The 23,664-nt window shown below is 42.5% G+C and overlaps 1 protein-coding gene across 1 annotated transcript; it reads left to right on the forward strand.

The window, feature by feature from the left end:
- On the forward strand, nt 1–22,562 carry selenoo1 (selenoprotein O1). Its single transcript, XM_068004923.1, has 9 exons — nt 1–604; nt 6,133–6,336; nt 6,467–6,647; nt 9,423–9,553; nt 14,937–15,217; nt 15,783–15,939; nt 18,628–18,813; nt 19,550–19,706; nt 21,187–22,562. Exons 1-9 carry the CDS (start codon nt 54–56, stop codon nt 21,376–21,378), a joined length of 2,040 nt encoding a protein of 679 aa, XP_067861024.1. The 5' UTR covers nt 1–53; the 3' UTR covers nt 21,379–22,562.
- Nucleotides 22,563–23,664: the final 1,102 nt, after the last annotated feature.

Genomic DNA, 23,664 nt, shown 5'->3' on the forward strand with positions numbered 1-23,664 from the left:
GCACAAGCCCCCGCGGTTACTTTGTTGCCCTTGTTAGCGCTGCGCTCCTTTCTATGGCAGTGGGTGCAGCTCGCTGCGCTGTCCGCTGTCTCTCGTTCCGCAACAGCGGATTAAAGAACAACAGCGACCGCAGCCCGAGCAGGAGCGGGGCGGCCATCCAGGCCATGGGGACGGGAGGCAGCGGCAAAGTGAGCCTGCAGACCCTCCGCTTCGACAACCTGGCGCTGCGCTCGCTGCCGATCGACCCGTCCGACGAGTGCGGCTCTCGCCAGGTGCCCGGCGCCTGCTTTTCCTGGGTCAGACCGTCGCCGGTGGACGGGCCCCGACTAGTCGCCTGCTCGCCGCCGGCCCTCGGGCTCTTGGACCTGGACCCGGACTCCCAGAAACTTGGGCAGTCGGAGCAGGAAATGGCCGAGTATTTCAGCGGCAATCGGGCGCTGCGGGGCTCGCAGACCGCCGCTCACTGCTACTGTGGCCACCAGTTCGGCAGCTTCGCCGGGCAGCTGGGAGACGGCGCTGCCATGTACCTGGGGGAGGTGGTCAATGTGAAGGGGGAGCGGTGGGAGCTGCAGATCAAAGGGGCTGGATCCACCCCGTACTCCAGGTGAACACAACAACAGCTTGTATTTATATAGCGCCTTTAAAGTAGGAAAACGTCCCAAGGCGTTTCACAGGAACGATTATCAAACAAAATTTGACCAAGGAGGTATTAGGACAGTTGACAAAAAGCTTGGTCATAAGAGTTGGGTCTTAAGGAGCGTCTTAAAAGAGGAGAGGTTTAGGGAGGGAATTGCAGAGCTTAGGGCCTAGGCAGCTGAAGGCACTGCCGCCAGTGGTGGAGCGATTAAAGTCAGGGGGAATTGGAGGAGCGCAGAGATCGCGGAGGGTTGTAGGGCTGGAGGAGATTACAGAGATAGGGAGGGGTGAGGCAATGGTGGGATTTGAAAACAAGAATGAGAATTTTTAAATCTAGGCGTTCCTACATCAGGAGTCAATGTAGGTCAACGAGCACAGGGATGATGGGTGAACGGGACTTGGTGCGAGTTAGGAGACTGGCAGCAGAGTTTTGAATGAGCTCCAGTTTATGGAGGGTGGAAGATGGAAGACTGGCCAGGAGAGCATTGGAATAGCTAAGTCTTGAGGTAACAAACATTTACCTGAGGAAGGAGGAAGTCTCCGAAAGCTTGTGAATTTAAAATAAAATTGCTGGACTATAACTTGGTGTTGTAAAATTGTTTACAATTGAGGTAACAAAGGCATGATGAGGGTTTTAGGAACAAATGAGCTAGGGCGGGCAGAGACGAGCGATGTTATGGAGGTGGAAGTTGGCGGTCTTGGTGATGGAGTGGAGATGTGGTCCGAAGCTCATCTCGAGGTCACACAGGACGCCAAGGTCGCGAACGGTCTGGTTCAGCCTCGTACAGTGGCTAGGGAGAGGGATGGAGTTGGTGGCTAGAGAACAGAGTTTGTGGCAGGGACTGAAGACAATGTCTTCGGTTTTCCCAATATTTAGTTGGAGGAAATTTTTGTTCATCCAGTACTGGTTGCCGGACAAACAGTGTGAGAAACCAGACAGTGGAGGGGTCGGGATAGGTGGTGGTGAGGTACAACTGGGTGTCGTCAGCATACAACTGACTTGCTCTCCAAACTAGTGAATGAACCTTTAGGCAGGCTGTTGGAGGCAGGGATCTTACAGTCTTGACTTTTTCAGCATAATCCAGCCGAATCAGTGAAAAACTTAGCGGAATTTCAATTTACACTGGGCATAATTTACGCCTAGCGTAATTCGAGTTTCTGCGATGTTTTTTGCTAGCTAAAAATATTGTGCTGAAGCTAGCCCTGCCCTCAGAACTAGGGTTTTTTGGCCCTAGATCGAAACAAAAAGGACGGCGAGTTTCTGCCGATTGAGCCAGACTGCAGCTGTTCAAGGAGGGTATTAAAATCAAGCTAGTTTTCTTAGGCGCAAAGACACAGTTTAAATGTTTTTAATTATTATAATATTTAATTTACTAAGAAACTGACTACTGTACACCAGTGAAAGTAGTAAATTGTTCAGTATAGTTTTTTCAAGTCATTTTCAGTTATTTAAAATCAAGCTACTCACAGGTGGAGGACTGAATATTCTTACTAAAACTGCTTATTGTTTCTAATAAACCCATTTTCAGCTGTATTGATAAAACTGCACCAGGTTACCACTGTTAAATACATCTTTAAAACATCAATGAATATTTTTATTGCAAAAAAAAATAAACAATTATGCGCTGTTAAACTGCTGGTTGGCGCTGGTTCAGGGAAGATTTTACGTTTGTATAAATTTTACGATTATGTTAATGCATTTTAGCAGAAACTCGCGATAAAACCCAGCCGGTGCAATATTCGGGCACAATTTGCGCCCAAATGCCGATTGCGCCCAAAGCGGAAATTCAGGGCCAATGTGCTGCTTCCTGAGGACTGAGCCCCATTTCCCTGAACCAGGGCTTCAACAGTGGGGTGTGAGAGTCAGTGAATTGAATTAGGTTTGGTTTTGGTTTTATTTATTTTTATAACTTGCTGTCATGTAAAAAGTCAAAAAAATTGTACGAAAACTTTAGTTAGAAATTAGTTATATAGATGATTTTTTTTTGTTGCGTCAGTGGAATTTACTTGGTGTTTCTCATTGCAGTCGATACTGTAGAAACAGCACAGAGGTATTTTTTAATTTAAACATTACTTATCCTTAAATCTTTCTATTCTTTTGTGTTCTTTCTTTGATTTATAAATTATGTTGTTCATCTCACTGTAAAACAAAAAGTCAAATATTTTATTCAGGGCTTGGTGATACTGAGACACTCAACTAAAGTAAATGCAATAATATTTGTAAACAGTGAGTGGTGTCATGTGATCGAATGCCATGTGATCAAATGTCACATGATCAAATCTCCAGGAATATGTCAAATCAGAGTTGGCAACCCTCTGATGTGTTATTTTTACGTGAGGAATACTCTATAAATGCAAGATTTTTTTTTGTAAATATATGTGTGACATGATAATTGACACAGGTGGCCTAAAATATAGCTGTCCTGTTGAATTATTAATTATCTTGTGAGCAAAATTTATGTCTGCTTTGGGTATAAATGATGTAAATGGACGGACTGTTGCCATAGTGCAGAGTTTAAGGGCCATGACATTTATTCTTGGAGCTAGCTTCCTATAAAAACAACTTCTTGGCTGTTAAATCTGGCTGACCTCTCACTCCTGACTTTAGTGACCTATTTTGGATTCTGGTCCCCACAATGCTCCAATTTAAAATTCTCATCCTTATGTTTAAATCCCTTCCTGGCGTCGCCCCTCCCTATTTCTGTACACTCCTACAGCTCGACAACCCCTCCCCCGAACTCTCCATTCCTCCTATATCTGGACTTTTGTGCATCACCTCCCTCCCATTGCTGTACATTTGGCCACTGTGTCTTCAGTCACCTAAGCCCCACGCTTTGGAATTCCCTGCCTAAGCCCTTCAGTATCTCCATCTCCATTTCCCTCTCCACACTAAGACCAACCTTAAAACCCATGCCTATGACCAAGCTTTTGGGTCATTCCTCCTAATATCTCCTTTGGCTCTTCATCCATTTATTTCCGATTACGCCTCTGTGAAGGTCAGAAGTGGGGATGTTTGCTGATGACTGCACAGTGTTCAATTCCATTCGCAACCCCTCAGATAATGAAGCAGTCCTTGCCTGCATGCAGCAAGACCTGGACAACATCCAGGCTTGGGCTGATAAGTAACATTTGCGCCACACAAGTGCCAGGCAATGACCATCTCCAACAAGAGAGAGTCTAACCACCTCTCCTTGGCATTCATCGGCATTACCATCACCGAATCCCTCACCATCAACATCCTGGGGGTCACCATTGACCAGAAACTAAACTGGACCAGCCACATAAATACTATGGTGACAAGAGCAGGTCAGAGGCTGGATATTCTGTGGCAAGTGACTCACCTCCTGACTCCCCAGAGCCTTTCCACCATCGACAAGGCACAAGTCAGGAGTGTTTTTTCATTTGTTCATGGGATGTGGGCGTCGCTGGCAAGGCCAGCACTTATTGCCCATCCCTAATTGCCCTTGGAAGGTGGTGGTGAGCCACCTTCTTGAACCGCTGCAGTCCACGTGGTGAAGGTTCTCCCACAGTGCTGTTAGGAAGGGAGTTCCAGGATTTTGACCCAGCGACGATGAAGGAACGGCGATATATTTCCAAATCGGGATAGTGTGTGACTTGGAGGGGAACGTGCAGGTGGTGTTGTTCCCATGTTCCAGCTGCCCTTGTCCTTCTAGGTGGTAAAGGTCGCTGGTTTGGGAGGTGCTGTCGAAGAAGCCTTGGCAAGTTGCTGCAGTGCATCCTGTGGATGGTACACACTGCAGCCACGGTGCGCCAGTGGTGAGTGGAGTGAGTGTTTAGGGTGGTGGATGGGATGTCAATCAAGCGGGCTGCTTTGTCCTGGATGGTGTTGAGCTTCTTGACTGTTGTTGGAGATGCACTCATCCAGGCAAGTGGAGAAAATTCCATCACAGTCCTGACTTGTGCCTTGTAGATGGTGGAAAGGCTTTGGGGAGTCAGGAGGTGAGTCACTTGCCGCAGAATACCCAGCCTCTTACCTGCTCTTGTAGCTATAGTATTTATATGGCTGGTCCAGTTAAGTTTCTGGTCAATGGTGACCCCCAGGATGTTAATGGTGGGGGATTCGGCGATGGTATTGCCGTTGAATGTCAAGGGGAGGTGATTCGACACTCTCTTGTTGGAGATGGTCATTGCCTGGCACTTGTCTGGCGCGAATGTTACCTGCCACTTATGAGCCCAAGCCTGGATGTTGTCTAGGTTTCTTGCTGCATGTGGGCTCGGACTGCTTCATTATCTGAGGGGTTGCGAATGGAACTGAATACTGTGCAATCATCAGCGAACATCCCCATTTCTGACCTTTATGATGGAGGGAAGGTCATTAATGAAGCAGCTGAAGATGGTTGGGCCTAGGACACCGCCCTGAGGAACTCCTGCAGCAATGTCCTGGGGCTGAGATATTTGATCTCCAACAACCACTATCATCTTCCTTTGTGCTAGGTATGACTCCAGCCACTGGAGAGTTTTCCTCTGATTCCCATTGACTCCAATTTTACTAGGGCCCCTTGGTGCCACACTCGGTCAAATGCTGCCTTGATGTCAAGGGCAGTCACTCTCGCCTCACCTCTGAAGTTCAGCTCTTTTGTCCATGTTTGGACCAAGGCTGTAACGAGGTCTGGAGCCGAGTGGTCCTGGCGGAACCCAAACTGAGCATCAGTGAGCAGGTTATTGGTGAGTAAGTGCCGCTTGATAGCACTGTCGACGACACCTTCCATCACTTTGCTGATGATTGAGAGTAGACTGATGGGGCGGTAATTGGCCGGATTGGATTTGTCCTGCGATGGAATACTCTCCATTGCCTGGATGAGTGCAGCTCCAACAACGCTCAAGAAACTCGACACCATCCAGGACAAAGCAGCCCAATTGATTGGCACCCTATCCGCCACCTTAAACATTCACTCCCTCCACCACTGGCGCACTGTGGCTGCAGTGTGTACCATCTACAAGATGCACTGCAGCAACTCGCCAAGGCTTCTTTAACAGTACCTCCTAAATCCACGACCTCTACCACCAAGAAGGACAAGGACAAGGGCAGCAGGCGCACGGGAACACCACTGCCTGCACGTTCCCCTCCAAGTCACATACCATCCTGACTTGGATATATATCGCTGTTCCTTCATCATTGCTGGATCAAAATCCTGGAACTCCCGACCTTACAGCACTGTGGGTGCACCTTCACCTCACGGACTGCAGCGGTTCCAGAAGGCGGCTCACCATCACCTTCTCAAGGGCAGTTAGGGATGGGCAATAAATGCTGGCCTTGCCAGCGACATCCACATCCCATGAATGAATTTTAAAAAAATGAAAAAAAGCACCCTGGGATGTTTTGCTATATTAAAGACGCTACATAAAGGTTGTTGATGCAGCACGGTGTTTCTATTTAAATACAGAGCTATTGCAGGTTTTTGTATTGGCTTATAGTTGTATACAGTATTTTATATAGTATTGTGGATTATGTTCAAATTTATTTATTTTTGATAGGCAGTCAGATGGTCGAAAAGTGCTTCGTTCCAGTATAAGAGAATTTCTCTGTAGTGAGGCCATGTTTCATCTTGGAATTCCAACAACACGAGGGGGAACTTGCGTAACATCTGATTCTAAAGTCATTAGGGATGTGTTGTATGATGGACATCCAAAATATGAAAGATGCACTATTGTTCTTCGTATTGCTCCTACATTTCTAAGGTATTTAGGATTTCTGTTGCTGATGTGATGTGTAAGATTTCAGAATTTATCAAATATTAAAAGTTACTCTTAATTCATTAACTGTTAACTTTAATAATAAATGTATCTTGTTTTATTTTTTTAAAACCAGATTTGGATCTTTTGAGATCTTTAAACCTATGGATGAGCATACAGGTCGAAAGGGACCTAGTTGCGGTAGAAACGATATTCGGATTCAAATGCTCGACTATGTTATTGGGACATTCTATCCAGAAATTCAGCATACACACTCCCAAAACAGGGCACAGCGAAATGCTGCTTTCTTCAGAGAGGTAAGAATTTGTGAAATAAATAACTGTGCAGTAGAATAGAATGCTGTTTATATGTATGCTTTTGTTTTTGCCCTTGTGTATCATGAGATAGAGTTGTTTCCATTAGTTTTGTGCCCAGATTCTAACCAGTGCAAAACATCGGGGTATTTTAAACGTAAGTGAGTTACACCCAAAAACTTTTTCTGCAATCTTTTACGCTGGTTCAAGATTCAATTTGCCCAAATCAGGCCGTGCAGGCAAATTGTGAGACTCCACCAATGGTGCTGGTTAAGGAAGGCTCTTCAGATTGGTTTGGTTTTATTAGGCGCACAGGTACTAGTAGGCACGTTTTAAAAGTTTCTACATATCAAAAAATATTTAAGTTACTAAGAAACTGACTAGTGTACACCAATTAAATGGTTCAGTATAATTTTTTTAAGTCATTTAGATGATTTTAAATCACAGATGGAGGACAGGACACCCTTATTAAAAATGCTTATTTTTGGTGATAAACCCAATTTTAGCTGAATTAATAAAACTGCACCAGGTAACCACTCTTAAATACACCAAGGAATACTTTTTAATGGGAAAAAAAACAATTACGTACTATTACGCTGCCCGATTTGCATTGGTTTATGGAAGATTTGTAATTATGCAAATGAATTTTAGCAGAAACTTGAACTGTAATATAACTGCCGCAATTTGGGCACAATTTCCTCATAACTTTAGCTCTCAGTGTCTAGATTAGATGTAGATTATTTTTTGACCATTATATGTTCTGTTACTGCTACTGCATATGTAAGTACAAATGTACACTATTTTGCACATTAAAAATCTGAATCAAAGAGGCCAGGAAGGTTCCAAGGTTGATCCGTGGTCTGGTTAGTTGGCTGATTTTAATTGGGAATAGTTATGGAGGTGCTTGCACCTCTGGATTAGGATTGGCAAAATTCACCCAAGTTCCCTTCTATGTATACGATGTGAAAGTTAAAAGTTTGGTGATGTACCAGAAAGAAGAGGAAAGACATAATATTTGTTAAAGATATAGCCAATTCGTTTTGACTGGTTATTCCGGGGGGGAAAGGAGGTCCATTAGGTTAGAACGCTGCCTTTTACGACAACTGAGCATTAAAGCACTAACACTCAGAGCAACAGAGCAAAATATGAGTGTAAGCTTCACTCCTGCTTTGTCAATTCCAATCTTGCCTCTTATTGGGAGTGTCACACCTGACAGTATCTAGTGCAATGCATGAACCCAAATTCAGGCCTCCTTCACCCTGAAGATCAATTTTATTTCATTGGGAGACTGCTGTTTCTACCCTGCACAAACTTTAGCACATCTAGAACTCCATGGCACTTGCCCACAGTACATCATACACACCCATCATGGCTGCCCTGCATGACCTTTGATTCTCCCCTGTAATCTTAAGTACTGCCTAGTCCTGCGATTTTGACCTTTTAAAACATTTGTGCCATTTAAAAAAATTAAACTAAGCTCACATTTGGGATGTCACAATGACGCAGTGGTATAAGCTCACAGTCTGTATCATTGTAACATTCTAAATGTGCTAATGAAAGCCAATTACAATTTCAAGCTTTTTGTTGTGATTAGCACGCCAATGTAGGTTGTTGTTTTCCTGCTCCATTTTATACACAACTTGCAAGTTTATTATTTCACTTAAAATTTATTGGAATAAGGTATGAAACATACTCAGAGATAAAAAGAGAAAGTTAATGTTGTCATGGTTTAAAATTCAGCTCAATATTAACCCAATATGATGCAACTCATTTTCTTCCCAGAGAAACATTCTGTAATATTTACAATCTGTATTTTATAATACGAAATCCTTAATCTGTGTTTAAGCTTATTATTTTGTAGTAATAGGCACTTGTGGTAGGCACTGGGCAGATCATGGGAGCAGAGTGGGTCAGACTATCATTAGCGTTTGCCACCTGGACTGGACCAGGCCAGGTGGGACTGGGTAGGGATGTGGGTGGTGCTTGGCTGACGGGAAGCAATGCTATAAAATATTCTGTGAGATAAGAACCGGAATGAGTTATGGACCATTGTGGCCCATTTACTGCCTCTCTAACGTCTTGTGCAACCAGCTATAAGAGCCAGTTGTGGTGGCCTGAGACAAGGTCAACCATCTGCTTTCTCAGCAGCAGAAATGGCCAGACCAGATGGACCAAAGAACAGGGATAATTTACAAAGAAGGAGTTTCTTTTTTTAAAAATGGCCTTTTCATCTGTGTGGCCAGATTTTGATTTCAGCCCAAACTGGGACTCTTCTGTTAGAGGTATCGTAAGCAAAATGAATCTGGACGGTCACTATCCCAGTTGACTTGAGTTCACAGCACAAATGTGCCTCCAAAGTTTGCTACAAATGATGAAGCTACCTTGTTCATAGAAGCCATGTTCCTTAGTAGTTATAAAAAGTAATCTACCACATTGATGGAACAGTAAGATCTTAAGGGCTGGGTTCCAGTGGATGGCTAGGATCATATGTGGGCCTCTTCACTGTAATGAACACTTTCTGTTCTTGCTGTGTGATTGCTTGATTCTTTTGATGGGTGTAAAGATGTTCAGTTTCCCAGCACTATCTTGTATTTGCCTTGAACACAAAACTGAGCAAAACAGAAAAAGGAGCTGAGTTTATCAAATTTACAGAAGTTGGGTCCAATTCAGAATTTGCTCTTTTTGCAGAAGTGTGTGTTAAAATTCAATAATGGCCTTCTTTATACACCTAAAAAGGCCCTGTGCCTGTAGCTGATCCTGTTTTGCCAAATCCATCAGGTAACCAAGAGGACAGCCAGACTGGTTGCTGAATGGCAGTGTGTTGGATTTTGTCACGGTGTACTAAATACGGACAACATGAGCATTGTTGGACTCACCATTGACTATGGACCATTTGGCTTCATGGACAGGTATGTGGAATTTGAAGGTAACTGGGAATAATTTATAATTTTGACGGGTTAAAACTTTGTTTCAAATGCAGTTGCTAAACACATCATAGTTTTCGTCAATGGAACTAGCTGAATGTTTTTGTGTTGTACAGCATGTCATGTTACCAGTGATATCAAGTGTTGCAAGGGAAGATATTTAGTAATTTTGTTGCTGTCCTCCACCTCTTTGGTTTGTAAAAAAACATTCTGGGAACTATTCATGTAACTGTGTAATGTGTCTTACTAACTTATTAAGGTGGTGCAGTGTATTGGAGTGTGAATGTGCAGTGCCACAAAAGGATGAATGTAGGTGCTACGACTCCGGTCCCTCCAGATATTTTGGATGTGCCCAACACAAAAGTCAGCTTCCATAAGCAAACACATACTTATGAACCGAAGCTTGACCTTGTCCATAAAGTATCTAGGATAGTAGGTCTCCAGGCTAACAATTAATCCTTTTATCATCGAGGTGTGCACAAGTGTGGTGTATCTCCATACAGTCCTGATTTTCCAACCAAAGGTTAACACCACACTGACAGACTGTCATCTCAGACTAAAACCATTAGTTCATGTTAATTAACAAATATGAATTGCCATTGCTTACACCGTCCACGCTTATCCCAGGTAGCTGTCTATATCAGGCAAATGGTGCTAACCATTTGTCATCACCATAGGCATCAATTACAAAGGCATCTCTTAAAATATATTAAGCGCGCCGGCTATTTTGTGCTGTTCAGTACTTAGCTGATTGAAACTGCCAGATGTCTCCACTTTCCAACTGCCTCCTGTAGTTGTTAGCGGTTAACAGTGCAAACAGCTGATTGAAGCTGCCTGATGTCTCCATCAGCTGTTCACATTGTTAACAACTACAGGAGGCAGTCAGAAAGTGGGGACTTGTCAGTCGGAAATTATTGACTTCATGCTCCTTCATTCGGATGGTTTTACTGTCACCGCGTACATCAGGCAAATCGGTTTAGCGTGAACGCACCCGTTATATGTGATGGGGACTGTAATCAGAAGCAAAACAAAAAACAGATTTAGATAGATTGCAGTATTTTACTTAACTTTCCTCCATCTGGTAAGCTATAAAGATTCTCGCTCATAACTTGGACCAATGCATTTATGATGACCAGTTTTAAACTTCACTGAACACGCATGGACTAGCCTACCAATACCCAGCACACACAATGGGCTCGATTTTAGGGTCGGGTTTCCTGCGGGTTTCCAGCGGGGGGGCCCCGAAAATCCTGATATGAGGTCACGTGACCGGATTGCGCCGCGATCCCGACCACTTCCGGGTTCCCCGATGACGTGCGGGGCTGCGTGCGTGGCCCCCGCTGGTGGGAATCCCGCAGGCAATTAAAGCCAGCGGGGTTCCACTTGAGAGTACTTACCTTGCTTGTTGAGGTCAGTTAATGAGCTGAATCAGCTGTCAAAAGAGGAAGTGTGGGATTTTACCTGCATCGCAGACTGTTTCACACACGGGGGAAACAGTCTCTCTCCAACCAGGCGTGTTGCAGCCAGCAGACTGTGGCAGCTGCCAAGGTGCACTCCACGGGGGAGAGCCCTCACCCACGCAGGAAGCCACCGCGTCACATAGGGCAACCCCTGCCCACCCCCACCCCCCGCCAAGCTAGAGGACAGACCGACACGAAACCGCAGCCCCAGTCCAAGGAACCACCCACCTACCCTGCACAACCCCTCAGACCAACACCTGCCAGATGGGTGGTGCGTGGACACCCTCGGAGGACGAACAGCATGACCAGCCCCAGCAGCCTCGCAGTCCACGCGGTCCGCCGCAGAGACGTGGAGCCCCCCAACACGGTGTTGTTGCACGCCCACCTGCACAGCAGGAGGGAGGGCTACCGCAGAGAGAGACGCATCGCAGAGGGCACTACCCTCGCCACATGGTCCACAGACCGAGGCGAAGCTCCCCGGACCTCTCCGAGCAGCAGTGCACACGGAGGCGCAGATTCGCTCGACATGTAGTCGTGGAGATCTGCAGGCTCTTTCATGCCGAGCTGCTCCTGGCTGGCCCCAGCACCAAGTGCTTACCTGTCGCTGCCAAAGTCACCACTGCCCTCCACAACTTCTCCTCCGCATCCTTCCAAGGTGCAGCCGGCTACACCGCCGATGTCTCTCAGTGGTCTGCGCGGAAGAGCCCTGCAAATACACCTGCACCTACTCTGCAGTAACACGATGGGTGGCATCAGTGGTGGGTCCTCATAGTGATACCCAGGAGCGGGCATTATTGGACACAACAGACAGGATTCGCGGAGACATGGCAGTGGTGGTGCCAATATAATGTGTGCTGCTTGTTGCTCTGAAATTCAATATAGGTAACACCCATGGCAAACCCTCCGACACCCTTGTGCACCCCCTTCATGCTCACGAAACATTTGCCTTACGCTGCCTACTGCACATATGTGATGCATGCCCTGTGGCTGCAGCACAGGTGGTGGCAGGTTGAGTGAGGCTGGCCGTGAGGGAGATGCACGAGAGGGTGAGTATGGGATAGAGCCATGAGATTGTATGAGGATTGGGTTGCGTGTTAGTGGCAGGATGAGTACTGGCGAGGTGAGTAGGTGGAGGTAAGATGAGGATGGGGTTTGAGTGGGTATGAGGGGTGATGTGACAGAGTAGTGTTGGCGGTGCCGAAGGAGATGTGGGGTTGGGGCAGTGTTGTGGCAGATGGAGTGTAGGGGAAAGACTTTGTGTTCTCACTGTGGCTGACCTACTGAGGTCATTGCAGCGCCTCCTGCACTGTATGCAGGTGGGCGATATGTTGGTGGCGCAGGTGACCCCCTCTGCCACCTCGAGCCAGGCCTTCTTGGTGGCAGAGGCTGGCCGCTTCCTCCCGCCCGCCGGGTGGAAGATTTCTGTCTTCGCCCTCCTCCTCACCCCATCTGATGATACCTGGGGTGAGGCATCATTAAACTGGGAGCAGCCTTCCCCCTGGGCTGCTCCATGCTGAAATTTGTTCCATTGGTTGCAGCATCTGTCAGTGGAGGACTGCCCCTTTAACTAGAGAGCCTCCAGTTGACAGATCGTACTGTGCATGCGCAGCCCGCCCGACGCGCAGACCAGCAGCGTGGACCCCGGAGGAGCAGGTAATTGATTCCTATTAGTGTGTTGCCTGCTACGATCGCGCGGGCAACCCACTAATTTCACCGAGCGTGTTGACCACGCTCCCGAAACCCAACCCGCAGGCCTGGTAACATCGAGCCCAATGTAACAGTAAAGTGTAAAAACATTGAAGAATGTAGACAGCTCGCTGGGTTATATGCTTCCCTTCCCTTTGCAGTCAACCTGCTACAAAAAGATAAAAACAGAATCTCTACCTAAGACCTGTTTTTGGGTAGTACCTGTACTTTGTGGTGTGGATCCACAGCACAAAACTACCCACAGTTTAGCACAAATTCAGCAGAAACATTATGCTGTGAAACTGTTGCCAGAACAATATGGTAGAACTGCTAAATTAATATTTTACTTTGATTTTCACAGTGAAAAAGAAGGATGCAATAACAGAGGAAGAGGGAAGATGAGAGATTATTAAAGGGAGACCTAAAAGGGATTGGTACAGACAAAAAAAATTGTAATGGACAAACTGAAGGGATTGAAATCTGATAAATCTTCAGACCTACATGGTTATTCAGAAGGTGTTTTTGTCAATTAGGTGTCCAACGTGTACAGAAATGTAGTTTTAGCATATTAAGCTCCAACAGTGCCCTTGTGCATATATGAGGTGGGTCCCTAAGCCTTACTTTTTGCCAATCTGCCCTAACTTCTCTGGACTTTGGTAAGCAGGGTATCTCCCATGTGTTGCAAGCAGAAACTCTACCTGTATGGATATCTTAGCTGCTTGGTTTGAGAGACTCTTAAGCACAGCAATGAGTTTCTGTGCATGTCACAAATTGGTGAATTATGAAGAATAAAAAATTGCTGATTAAGTAAGAGGACAGAATGATGACATGCCGATTAACCTAAATATACATAGTAATGCGATTTGGACATAAAAATGGCAGAGTTGATTATAGTCTAAATGTAGAAGCATTGGTGGTTGTTGAACAAAGGAAGTTAGAGATCGATAAGTCATTAAAGGCTAGCTTGTAGGTGCAAAAAGAGATTTAAAAAAAGGCAAATGAGAAGATGGATTAAATCATGAGATGTATAGAGTATAAATGGAAGAAGGTACTACTGCACAGGCCTCATTTGGAGTATTGTGCTCAGTTTTGGCCACCACCACCTTTGGAAGGACATACTAGTTTTGGGAGGGAGTTCTGCGATGATTCAACTGGACAATATCTGAGATGAAGTGACTGGGTAAACTTGGGTTAGAATCATAGCACAGAACTGGGCTGTTGGCCCATTCAAGCTGGTGTTTTTACCTACATGAGCCACTTAATGTAATTCAATTCTTCTCGCTCCCAATAATATTTAATGTTTTCTATTTTAAGGGAATTTATTTAATTCCCTTTTAAAAGAACTGCTTCAACAGTGGTTTGTGACAGAGTTCCACATTCTAATCACCCTCTATTTGTGATCTTCTTAAATTTGTGCCCAGTCATTACCATCTCACTGACCAGTGGAAGCAATCTATCACTAATTACATTATCCATGACATTTCATAATCTTGATGACCTCTATTAACCTTCTTGCCTCTAGTGAGAAAAGTCCTAACTTTTGAGGTGTCTGCTCATAACTTGTCACCTAGTTGGAGTAGCCGGTCCCACTTCCTGGTGAGCATGGGTTCCCCTAATTTGGTGATCTCACTCAATGAAAATGGCTTATGTGGAAACATTTTTAAAAATGTTACAATGGTGTATTAGGGAGTATTCCTCAGAGCTTGAGGCTGATGCACATTGTGGGTTAATGCGTGGGGAATTTTACTCTATGTCTGACTGTGCTGTACCTGAACTGGGAGCACTTGGGACTGACACTGGGTACCAAAATGGAACTTATTTCATTGTCCAACATTAATACTCCTCAACTAATGAACAAACAAATTCACAAAGTTGATGTATTCTCCTATGACCTAATTCCGATTTTGAATTGCATTATGTGGTGTAAAATGAAAGAAATGAAAAATACTTTACATTTCAGTTTATTATGATATTGCTGTAATACTTTTAGATCAAAAATGTTCTCAATGGATTTTCAAGAGAGTACATTTGTATTTTGTGAAGCAGGTGTACATTCATACATATATTTTATGAAGCTTTTGTACATGCTTTTCAATGTACAAATAATCCTTTTCGGGTTATATTTGATAGCTGAATTCAGTAATACATTGTACTGCAAAGATAAAGTAAAAGGCTCCAGCATGATTGACATAATGACCCATTCCTCCCTCCATCTATTTAAGGTTTGATCCGGATTATATATGTAACGGCTCTGATAATAGAGGCCGCTACGCATACAACCGACAACCTGAAATCTGTAAATGGAACCTGGGTAAACTGGCAGAGGCCTTGGTTCCTGAACTGTCCCCAGAGGAGAGTCGGTCTATCATTGAAGAGGAATATAATGCAGAGTTCGAGCAACACTACCTGCAAAAGATGAGAAAGAAATTGGGACTTCTTCGATGTGAGAAGGCAGAGGATGAAGAGTTAGTTTCTGAGCTGTTGAATGTTTTCCAAATAACTGGTGAGTATGAAAGTTTTATGTTTCCTTTGGTTTTCTAAAGAATTAACTAAACCTCCTATTTTGATATCATCGGAAAATTTTAACACTACTCCCTCTAAGCCTATATCCAAATCATTGATGTGCACAAAAAACTACTCTACTCTTGCTCTGTTATCTCTCATCTAACCAATTCTTAATCCAGTTTGCTATCCTCCCCCTAATTCTGTACCCATTAATCTTCTCTAGTAATCTCCTGTGTAGGAGAACTGAATGTAGAAAAATATTGAAATGGAGGCCTATAGTAATGAAAGGGAGAGAATGAGTGATTACAGATACAGGATGAGTGACGCATGCTCATATGTGCCAGAAATTTTATACCTTGTTTGTGCTGTTCAGATTTCCTTCCAAATCCTAAATGCCACTGTTTGTGCTCAGATACATACTGCATAGGCTCCTAGTTATACCCAGGTTAAATATATTAATTGGATATTTTCATAAGTTTACTGTAGTTCTTGCACAGGAAATGAGAATTAAATGAATTAGAACTGTTAGCATATCTTAAATGACTTCTGTTTGCTTCATTCAGGTGCAGATTTTACAAACGCCTTCCGTTTACTTAGTGCTTTTCCAATTCCTGGAGTTTCCACTATTTTCACGCTGGCAGACATGCTTGAAAAACTGACTGAGCAATGTGCGTCATTGGAAGAGCTAAAATTGGCCTTCACACCACGTATGGATCCACGGTAAGAATGTACAGTGCATTTTTAAATCCTGATTAAGTTTCAAAAACCTAGGTTATGAAATAATTTTGAGATTTATATAAGGTATACTTGTAAAATCATTATTTTGCATATTCTTGCTATATTCAGTATGCTGTGTTATTAATTATCAGTTGTTTGCACATTAAAATTACTTTGTAGTATTTTTGTTGCCATGTGTGGTCTCTGTGATAAATGACCCTCCATTTGTCAACAATGACCAAAGGAACAAAAACTATTTCTAGCAGATGACTTTAATCTAATAATTAAGTTGCAGAACAGTAGTGAAAAGTTACATTGACAGGTTGCAACACTCTGTGAAATATATTCTAAATACTTTTACACGTTGGAGTACAGGATCTACATGGGGGTATCTATTTTATCAGTTTCCTACCTACAATGACCTGCTGACATCTGTCCACAATTATGCTAATCCATGACTCTTGAAACACACTCGAGATCTGTTGGAGTATTTCATGACCTTGTGACATTCTGAGAGCATTATACATTTTTAAAATATTGCTATGTACTATTAATATTGTGTTCTTTGCCCATGTCAGTGAATGAGGCGTTGGATATTCTAATTAGTTTTAGTATCACGGTGATTTTCAACCTTGCTCTTCATAGTGCTGTGTGATTGCATAGCCATTTCCCTGCCACATGGGTAGGAGACTTCATACAAGTGAGAATAAGAAACGTTCTTTGATATATGAAGTAAAAGGTGTAGCTTCTATTTTGTTGCACTTTACCCTCTACAAAAAGTTGTTTAAAAAGGGAGAAAGAGATAGACCGAGTAATTATAGACCAGTCAGTCTATAATTAGGTGGTGGGCAAATTATTGGAATCAATTCTGAGGGACAGCATAAATCGTCATTTAGAATGGCATGGGTTAATGAAGGACAGTCAGCACGGATTTGTTAAGGGAAGGTTATGTCTGACTAACTCGATTGAATTTTTTGAGGAGTTAACAAGGAGGGTCGATGAGGGTAACGCATTTGACGTAGTGTACATGGATTTTAGCAAGGCTTTTGACAAGGGCCCACATGGTAGACTGGTCAAAAAAGTAAAAGCCCGTGTGATTCAAGGGAAATTGGCTAGTTGGATCCAAAATTGGCTTAATGGCAGGAAGCAAAGTGTAATGGTTGACGGGTGTTTTTGCGACTGGAAGGCTGTTTCCAGTGGGGTTCCGAAAGGCTCAGTACTAGGTCCCTTGCTTTTTGTGGTATATATTAATGATTTGGACTTGAATGTGGGGGGCTTGATCAAGAAGTTTGCAGATGATACAAAAATTGGCCGTATGGTTGATAGTGAAGAGGAAAGCTGTAGACTACAGGAAGATATCAATGGACTGGTCAGGTGGGCAGAAAAGTGGCAAATGGAATTCAATCCAGAGAAGTGTGAGGTAATGCATTTGGGGAGGGCAAACAAGGCAAAGGCGTACACAATAAACAGGAGGATACTGAGAGGTGTAGATGAACAAAGGGACTTTGGAGTGCATGTCCACAGATCCCTGAAGGTAGCAGGACCGGTAGATAAGGTGGTTAAAAAGGCATACTTTCCTTTATTAGCCGAGGCATAGAATATAAGAGCAGGGAGGTTATGCTAGAACTGTATAAAACATTGGTTAGGCCACAGCTTGAGTACTGCATACAGTTCTGGTCATCACATTACAGGAAAGATGTGATTGCACTAGAGAGGGTACAGAGGAGATTTATGAGGATGTTGCCAGGGTTGGAGAATTTTAGCTATGAGAAAAGATTGGATAGGCTGGGGTTGTTTTCTTTGGAACTGAAGAGGCTGAGGGGAGATTTAATTAAGGTATCTAAAATTATGATGGGACTAGATAGAGTGGATAGGAAGGATCTGTTTCCCTTAGCAGCGGTGGGGGGGGGGGGGTCAGTGACCAGGGGGCATAGATTTAAAGTAATTGGTAGAAGGATTAGAGGGGAGCTGAGGAGAAATTCTTTCACCCAGAGGGTGGCGGGGATCTGGACCTCACTGCCTCAAAGGGTGGTAGAAGCAGAAACCCTCAACTCATTTAAAAAGTACTTGGATGTGCACTTGAAGTGCCGTAACCTTCAGGGCTACGGACCAAGTACTGGAAAGTGGGATTAAGCTGGATAGCTCTTTTTCAGCCGTCATGGACACAATGGGCCAAATGGCCTCCTCCTTTGCTGTAACTTTCTATGATTCTGTGATTCCACAAGGAGCTATTTGCCCACAGAAATAACCTCATTAGAGGTGGCAAATTACAAATTCTTTCGCTTGTGGGAAAGGCTGTTGTGAGGTTTTTTTTACATTTATGGAAGAATTCTTGTAACTTGCCAGAAATGGTGGGTAATCTACTAATTCTAATTTATTTATTTATTGTTTGTCTGTGTGCTTTAATTAAGTGTGCTCAGTTTTGTTAAACAAAGCAATTAAATGAACTCTGTTATAGTTTTGGTTCTCTTGAAAAATATCTGGATAATTCTGGTTGTGCTACACAACAGTTACCCTACTAACTGTAACTTGCCCCTTATGTCTCTGTTACTCAGCTTATACTCCTAATAACTTGTATATATTTTAAAAATATATACTTTTATTTAAAAATCTGTAACATGCTTTTTGAAGTGTTACGAATTAGATTTGGTTTATTCAGTTTCTGACCTTGTGCTCTGGCCATCTACACAGGCAGCTGTCTATGTTGCTGGTACTGTCCCAGTCCAATCCACAGCTCTTTGAACTGCTTGGCAACAAAGAAGGAATTACGAAGGAGTTGGATCGCATTGAACACTTCTCTGAGCTACAGCAGATGACAACAGAAGAGCTACAAAGCAAACACAGGACAGCATGGACAGAGTGGCTACAAAAATACAGGTTAGAGATTGCAACTTTATAGAAGAAAGGTATGTTAAAATAAAATTAAAAAGAACTTCTAGACTTCCTCCAGTCAGCTGTTAGTTGAAGGCACCCCCCACAATAGCACTAAGCCACACGGACCAGAATATCCCAGGTTTGATTCCTGTTTTCATATGTGTTCGTTGGAGCGGATGTGGGGTACTACATTTAGCCTCAGCGGCACAGAGCTTGATCATTGTGGGGGATGGGGGGAGCATCTGCTTCTGATTGCTATCTAGTGACTCCTGGTGGTAAGTTATTTAGACATTGGTTGAGAACAGGATTGACTAGTCAAATAGCCTGCTGACAATCACTGTCTTGGCTCACACATGGAGAAAGACCACTTGGGCAAAGTGTCCAGGCTTGCCCACGTGTGGTATTGAACTCCAGATCGAGTCAGCACTGAGAGGAAGGGACAAAATAAAAAAATAAAAAATTCTTAAATAAAGAAAAGGACTTTGAGCATTCATGCAGTTGTATACTTTGTAAATTCTGATTGTTGGGGGTCTCTTATGAGTAAGTTATGGTTTGTGTCGCTTGTACCTGTGGCTTCTGCATAGTACAATCCTTACAAATTATGGCATGGTATACAAGCTCACAAAATGTAACACTGAAACCACTGTAAATTTTTCATCTTGTAATAGACTGTAGCATAGCTTTTCATATTTAAGGAAGTAGAAAAACTCAGTAGTTTCTGTTCTTCTTTCCTTTTCAGGTCTCGTTTGGAGAATGAAGCAGAAGGTGTTGATGATATTGATGAACTGAACACTGAACATGTGAAAGTGATGAATTCAAACAACCCAAAATTTATTTTGAGAAATTACATTGCACAGAATGCAATCACCGCCGCGGAGAATGGGGATTTCTCAGAGGTGGGTAAATTTCACCAAATTGATTTCAAACATTACGTGCAAAAAAAATTCCCTGTGAAAATGAATGGCTGGGGGTGAGAGAGGGGAAGAATTGCAGACGTAAATTTATAAGAAAAATTAAGACATTGGAAAATTCAAGTAATGCCCGCGGTTTCATGAAACAGTAAGGTATCTTAATATACTAAATAAAAATTGTAACTCTTTAATTTTTAGCCTATACTACCTCCTGGGAGAGGCAAAAAAAACTGTGGCCAATCTCCTGAAAAACTCTGCAGGAAATTCCTCCCTGAGTGCTTTGTACAAACTAATTATCACTTCCTGGCACTTTATTATTTCTTGCTTTATAATCTGCCTCACTTCAGACACTTTCGTGAGATTCTACAAAGATGCCAAAGATGCCAAAAGCCTAGTTTTAAGCAGGTAGTCTGTGTCTCCCAAAAGCTTACTGTACAATGTTTTTTTTTCCACTTAAATGGCAGTGGAACTCCAGATTCAGTCAAAGCTACTTTTATATTGGTGTTTGCGTGTTTTTTCCCCAAAATATGCGTTTCTTGCAGCCAGCGATGGTGCCAATGTAAACCTACCAAATTTGCAATTGGTTTTCATTGGGATTTTCAGTGGTTGTACGACACCTGTGTTTCAGGAACTGGTTCCATGATCCCTCCATGTTAATAAGATATTTATTTTGCGAACTCTGCCCAGAAAATATTTTTTTTCTGCACATTTCAGGGCTGAATTAATAAATGGACAGAAAATTGTGGGGAATACTCCAAACAGCGAGACTCTCCACCAGTTATACACATTTGTAAAATCAGCCTCTGCAAAAATCCCCTGTATTGTATTCGAAACTAATTCAGATCCATTGTTCAGATCAATATTCAGGACTTATTATTTTTACAAGTAACAATTCCTGTTTGATTTATTTTTGATTGTGCAACTTTGAGTCAGTTGCTCTTTAAGAATCCTGATCTGACACGTTGAGTCTCCGTGAGATTTGTGGGAAACTGTTCCCAAATGAGTTTCCCCTGCAGGTAGATATGTTCTTAGGATGGTAGGGGAGAATGAGAATACTTACCACTGAAAATACTGCATCTTCTCTCTCCACCAAACTACCTCCATGTTCTCAATCTGATCATATTTGTAGATGGGAGGAAGCATCACATTCACTGTTTATTACACGAACCCTATGAGGATTCTTATTTAAACTGTCACCAACAAATATTTGAACTTCACGTGTTATCAAAATCAAATTGTCTTTCATGATTTATTATGATACCGAGAAATAATTCTTTCACTTTGCAAGTTTACTGATAGAAACTATTAAATCGACCAATTCTTAAAATGTTTGTTAGATGTCAGTGATACAAAGGAAACTATTATTGAAAATTTAAACTAGGGTTTAAATTTACCTAGAATTACTGACTTTTAAATGTGGTTGAGCTACTTTTAGATTGCTAAGTGACCTATCTTGTTCCTCTAGGTTAGACAGGTTCTAAAGCTTCTAGAGAATCCATACAATGAGGAACCCTGTGTGGAAGAGGAGCCACTACAAGAAGCAACAGTATCTGTGGAGGCTGCAGCTTCGTGTGATCCATTAAGCAACAGGAGATTACCATACCACAGTAAACCACCTGACTGGGCTGGGAAACTTTTAGTTACCTGATCTTCGTAAACACCTCGTTTTGTTTTCTGGTTAATTCACGACCGTCAGGGATAGACTGTTAAACTGAAGTTTTCTTCAGTGGTGGAGAAACCAAAACGAGGTAAATAATGAGTGCTACTTTTTCCTCACAACAGATGTAATTTGGTGACTTACCTATGCGAAGAACAGTACCAGATGTTTTGAAGTCTCTACACCCCATTGTGATATAATGAAAGTATGATTCATCTTGACTGTAATGAGGTCAGCTGAAACAACATGAAAAGCCTAGGTGCAAAAAGAGAAAACGTTCAAACATATAAAAACAAAAAATGCTTTTGAATGCCTATCTTTACTTTGTACTAAAAAGATTAGTTTTTTTTAGAGATGGTGAGTATGGAATACTGATTGGTATAGATCTAGTTTTATTTTGCTGCTAACTAAAGCAATAAGAACCAATGGAGTATGCACTACTTCTGTTACAAACTGCAGCAATTTACTTTGAAGTAGATATTCTTTAACAGGTGGACTCGTTTACATCCCCTAAAGAAAGGAGCTTAATTTCATGAAAATAACAGATCATGTTTTGGATGAGGGTTTTATTTTTGTACAGCTAGCAGAAAGCAGACCAGCTGCAATTTTCCTTCACTTATTAGTTAAATCCTTGAGTATAAAAGTAGCTGACATTATGCCTGTATGAATAAGTGTGTAATGGGAGACAATTATAAGTCTGCAAATAAGCAGGTAATTGCAAGTGATTGGCTGTGTATTTCTAAACTGAGTAGTAATACAGTTTAGTAGTGCTGCTGGTGTAAGTGACATTGAACCAGTTATAATCAACTGTGCATAGAATGTTGCTTAGTTTATACAAATTAAGTTGTGAAGTCAAGAATCTTATTCAGGTAAAGGCCACTTTATTTATTGTACTTTGCTTGTATTTTCTGCAAAGTTAATTTTTAACTTAATGTAATTCCATTATTGAATATACTATGTCTAAATAGGGTTGTAGAACTATTGATTACCAGACACCTGCTGCTCTGTTAAGTTCGAAATGTAAGATCTCCAGATAAAGTCTGTTATCATGAATACAAAAATATCAACTCTGGTATACTGAGCTATTTTTGTAAGATGTGGAAACTGTTGTACTCTCTTGTAAAATGCACAGCATTTTAAGAAATATTAACGCACAATAAAGGCTTTTATTCCTTGGACGATCATTTGCACTATGCATTCTTGAGGATTTTTTTTTAACACATCCATTGATTAGAATCCTTCTTGTACTGTAAAAGATTGAACTTGAATCTGAAGCATTTTAAAATGTATACAAATTGCACACAGGTCCTGTTCCCTGCAATGCAACAATAAACAATCATTAACAGGAATGTCAAAGGAAAGAAAGAATTGTGTATGTATGTATGTGTGTGTGTCTACCTATAATCTACCTTTTATGTCCTCAGGCCAGGCAAAAGTGCTTCACACCCAGTGAATTACTTTTGTGTAGAATTACAAGTGTAGTCACTGTTATGTAGGGAAACACTGAAGCCAAATTGTACACAGCAAGTTCCCACAACTGACCAATTAATCTGTGCTTTGGTGGTTTTGGTTGAGGGATAAATGTTTGTCATAGATTCTCTTGCACCCACCTGAACGGGCAGAGGGGGCCACCTCATCTGAAAGATGGCACCTCTGACAATGCAACACTCTCTCAGTCCTGCACTGATGTGTTAGCCTACATCATGTGCTCAGGCCCTGGAATGGGTCTTGAATCCACGATATCAGGTGAGCGTGCCAGCACTGAGCCAAGTTAACACTTATAACAGATAAAAGTGCATTTTAATTATGCTTGAGTAGGTATTAGGTCTGAGTGCTTAATGTTGCTGCCATGTGTAATACTGACATATAATAGTGGTCAATAATGTCTTTTGGTAAAAGATTTCACAGGTGCCCATCTGAATTATAAAGAACAGATGCAAATACACCAGAATGGAACTACAGATATGTGTATTGATCTGCTGTTGTGTATTTACAACAACAACTTTCATTTATATAGTATCTTTAATGTAATAAAACGTCCCAAGGTGCTTCACCGGAGCGTTATCAAACAAAATTTGACACCGAGCCACATAAGGAGATATTAGGATAGGTGACCAAAAGCTTGAACAAAGAGGTAGATTTTAAGGAGCATCTTAAAGGAGGAGAGAGAGGTTTAGGGAGGGAATTCCAAAGCTCAGGGCCCAGGCTGCTGAAGGCACGGCCCCCAATGGTGGAGCGATGAAAATCGGGGATATGCAAGAGGCCAGAATTGGAGGAGCGCAGAGA

Source organism: Heptranchias perlo, chromosome 24 (assembly GCF_035084215.1).
Source record: "Heptranchias perlo isolate sHepPer1 chromosome 24, sHepPer1.hap1, whole genome shotgun sequence".
NCBI lineage: Eukaryota > Metazoa > Chordata > Chondrichthyes > Hexanchiformes > Hexanchidae > Heptranchias > Heptranchias perlo.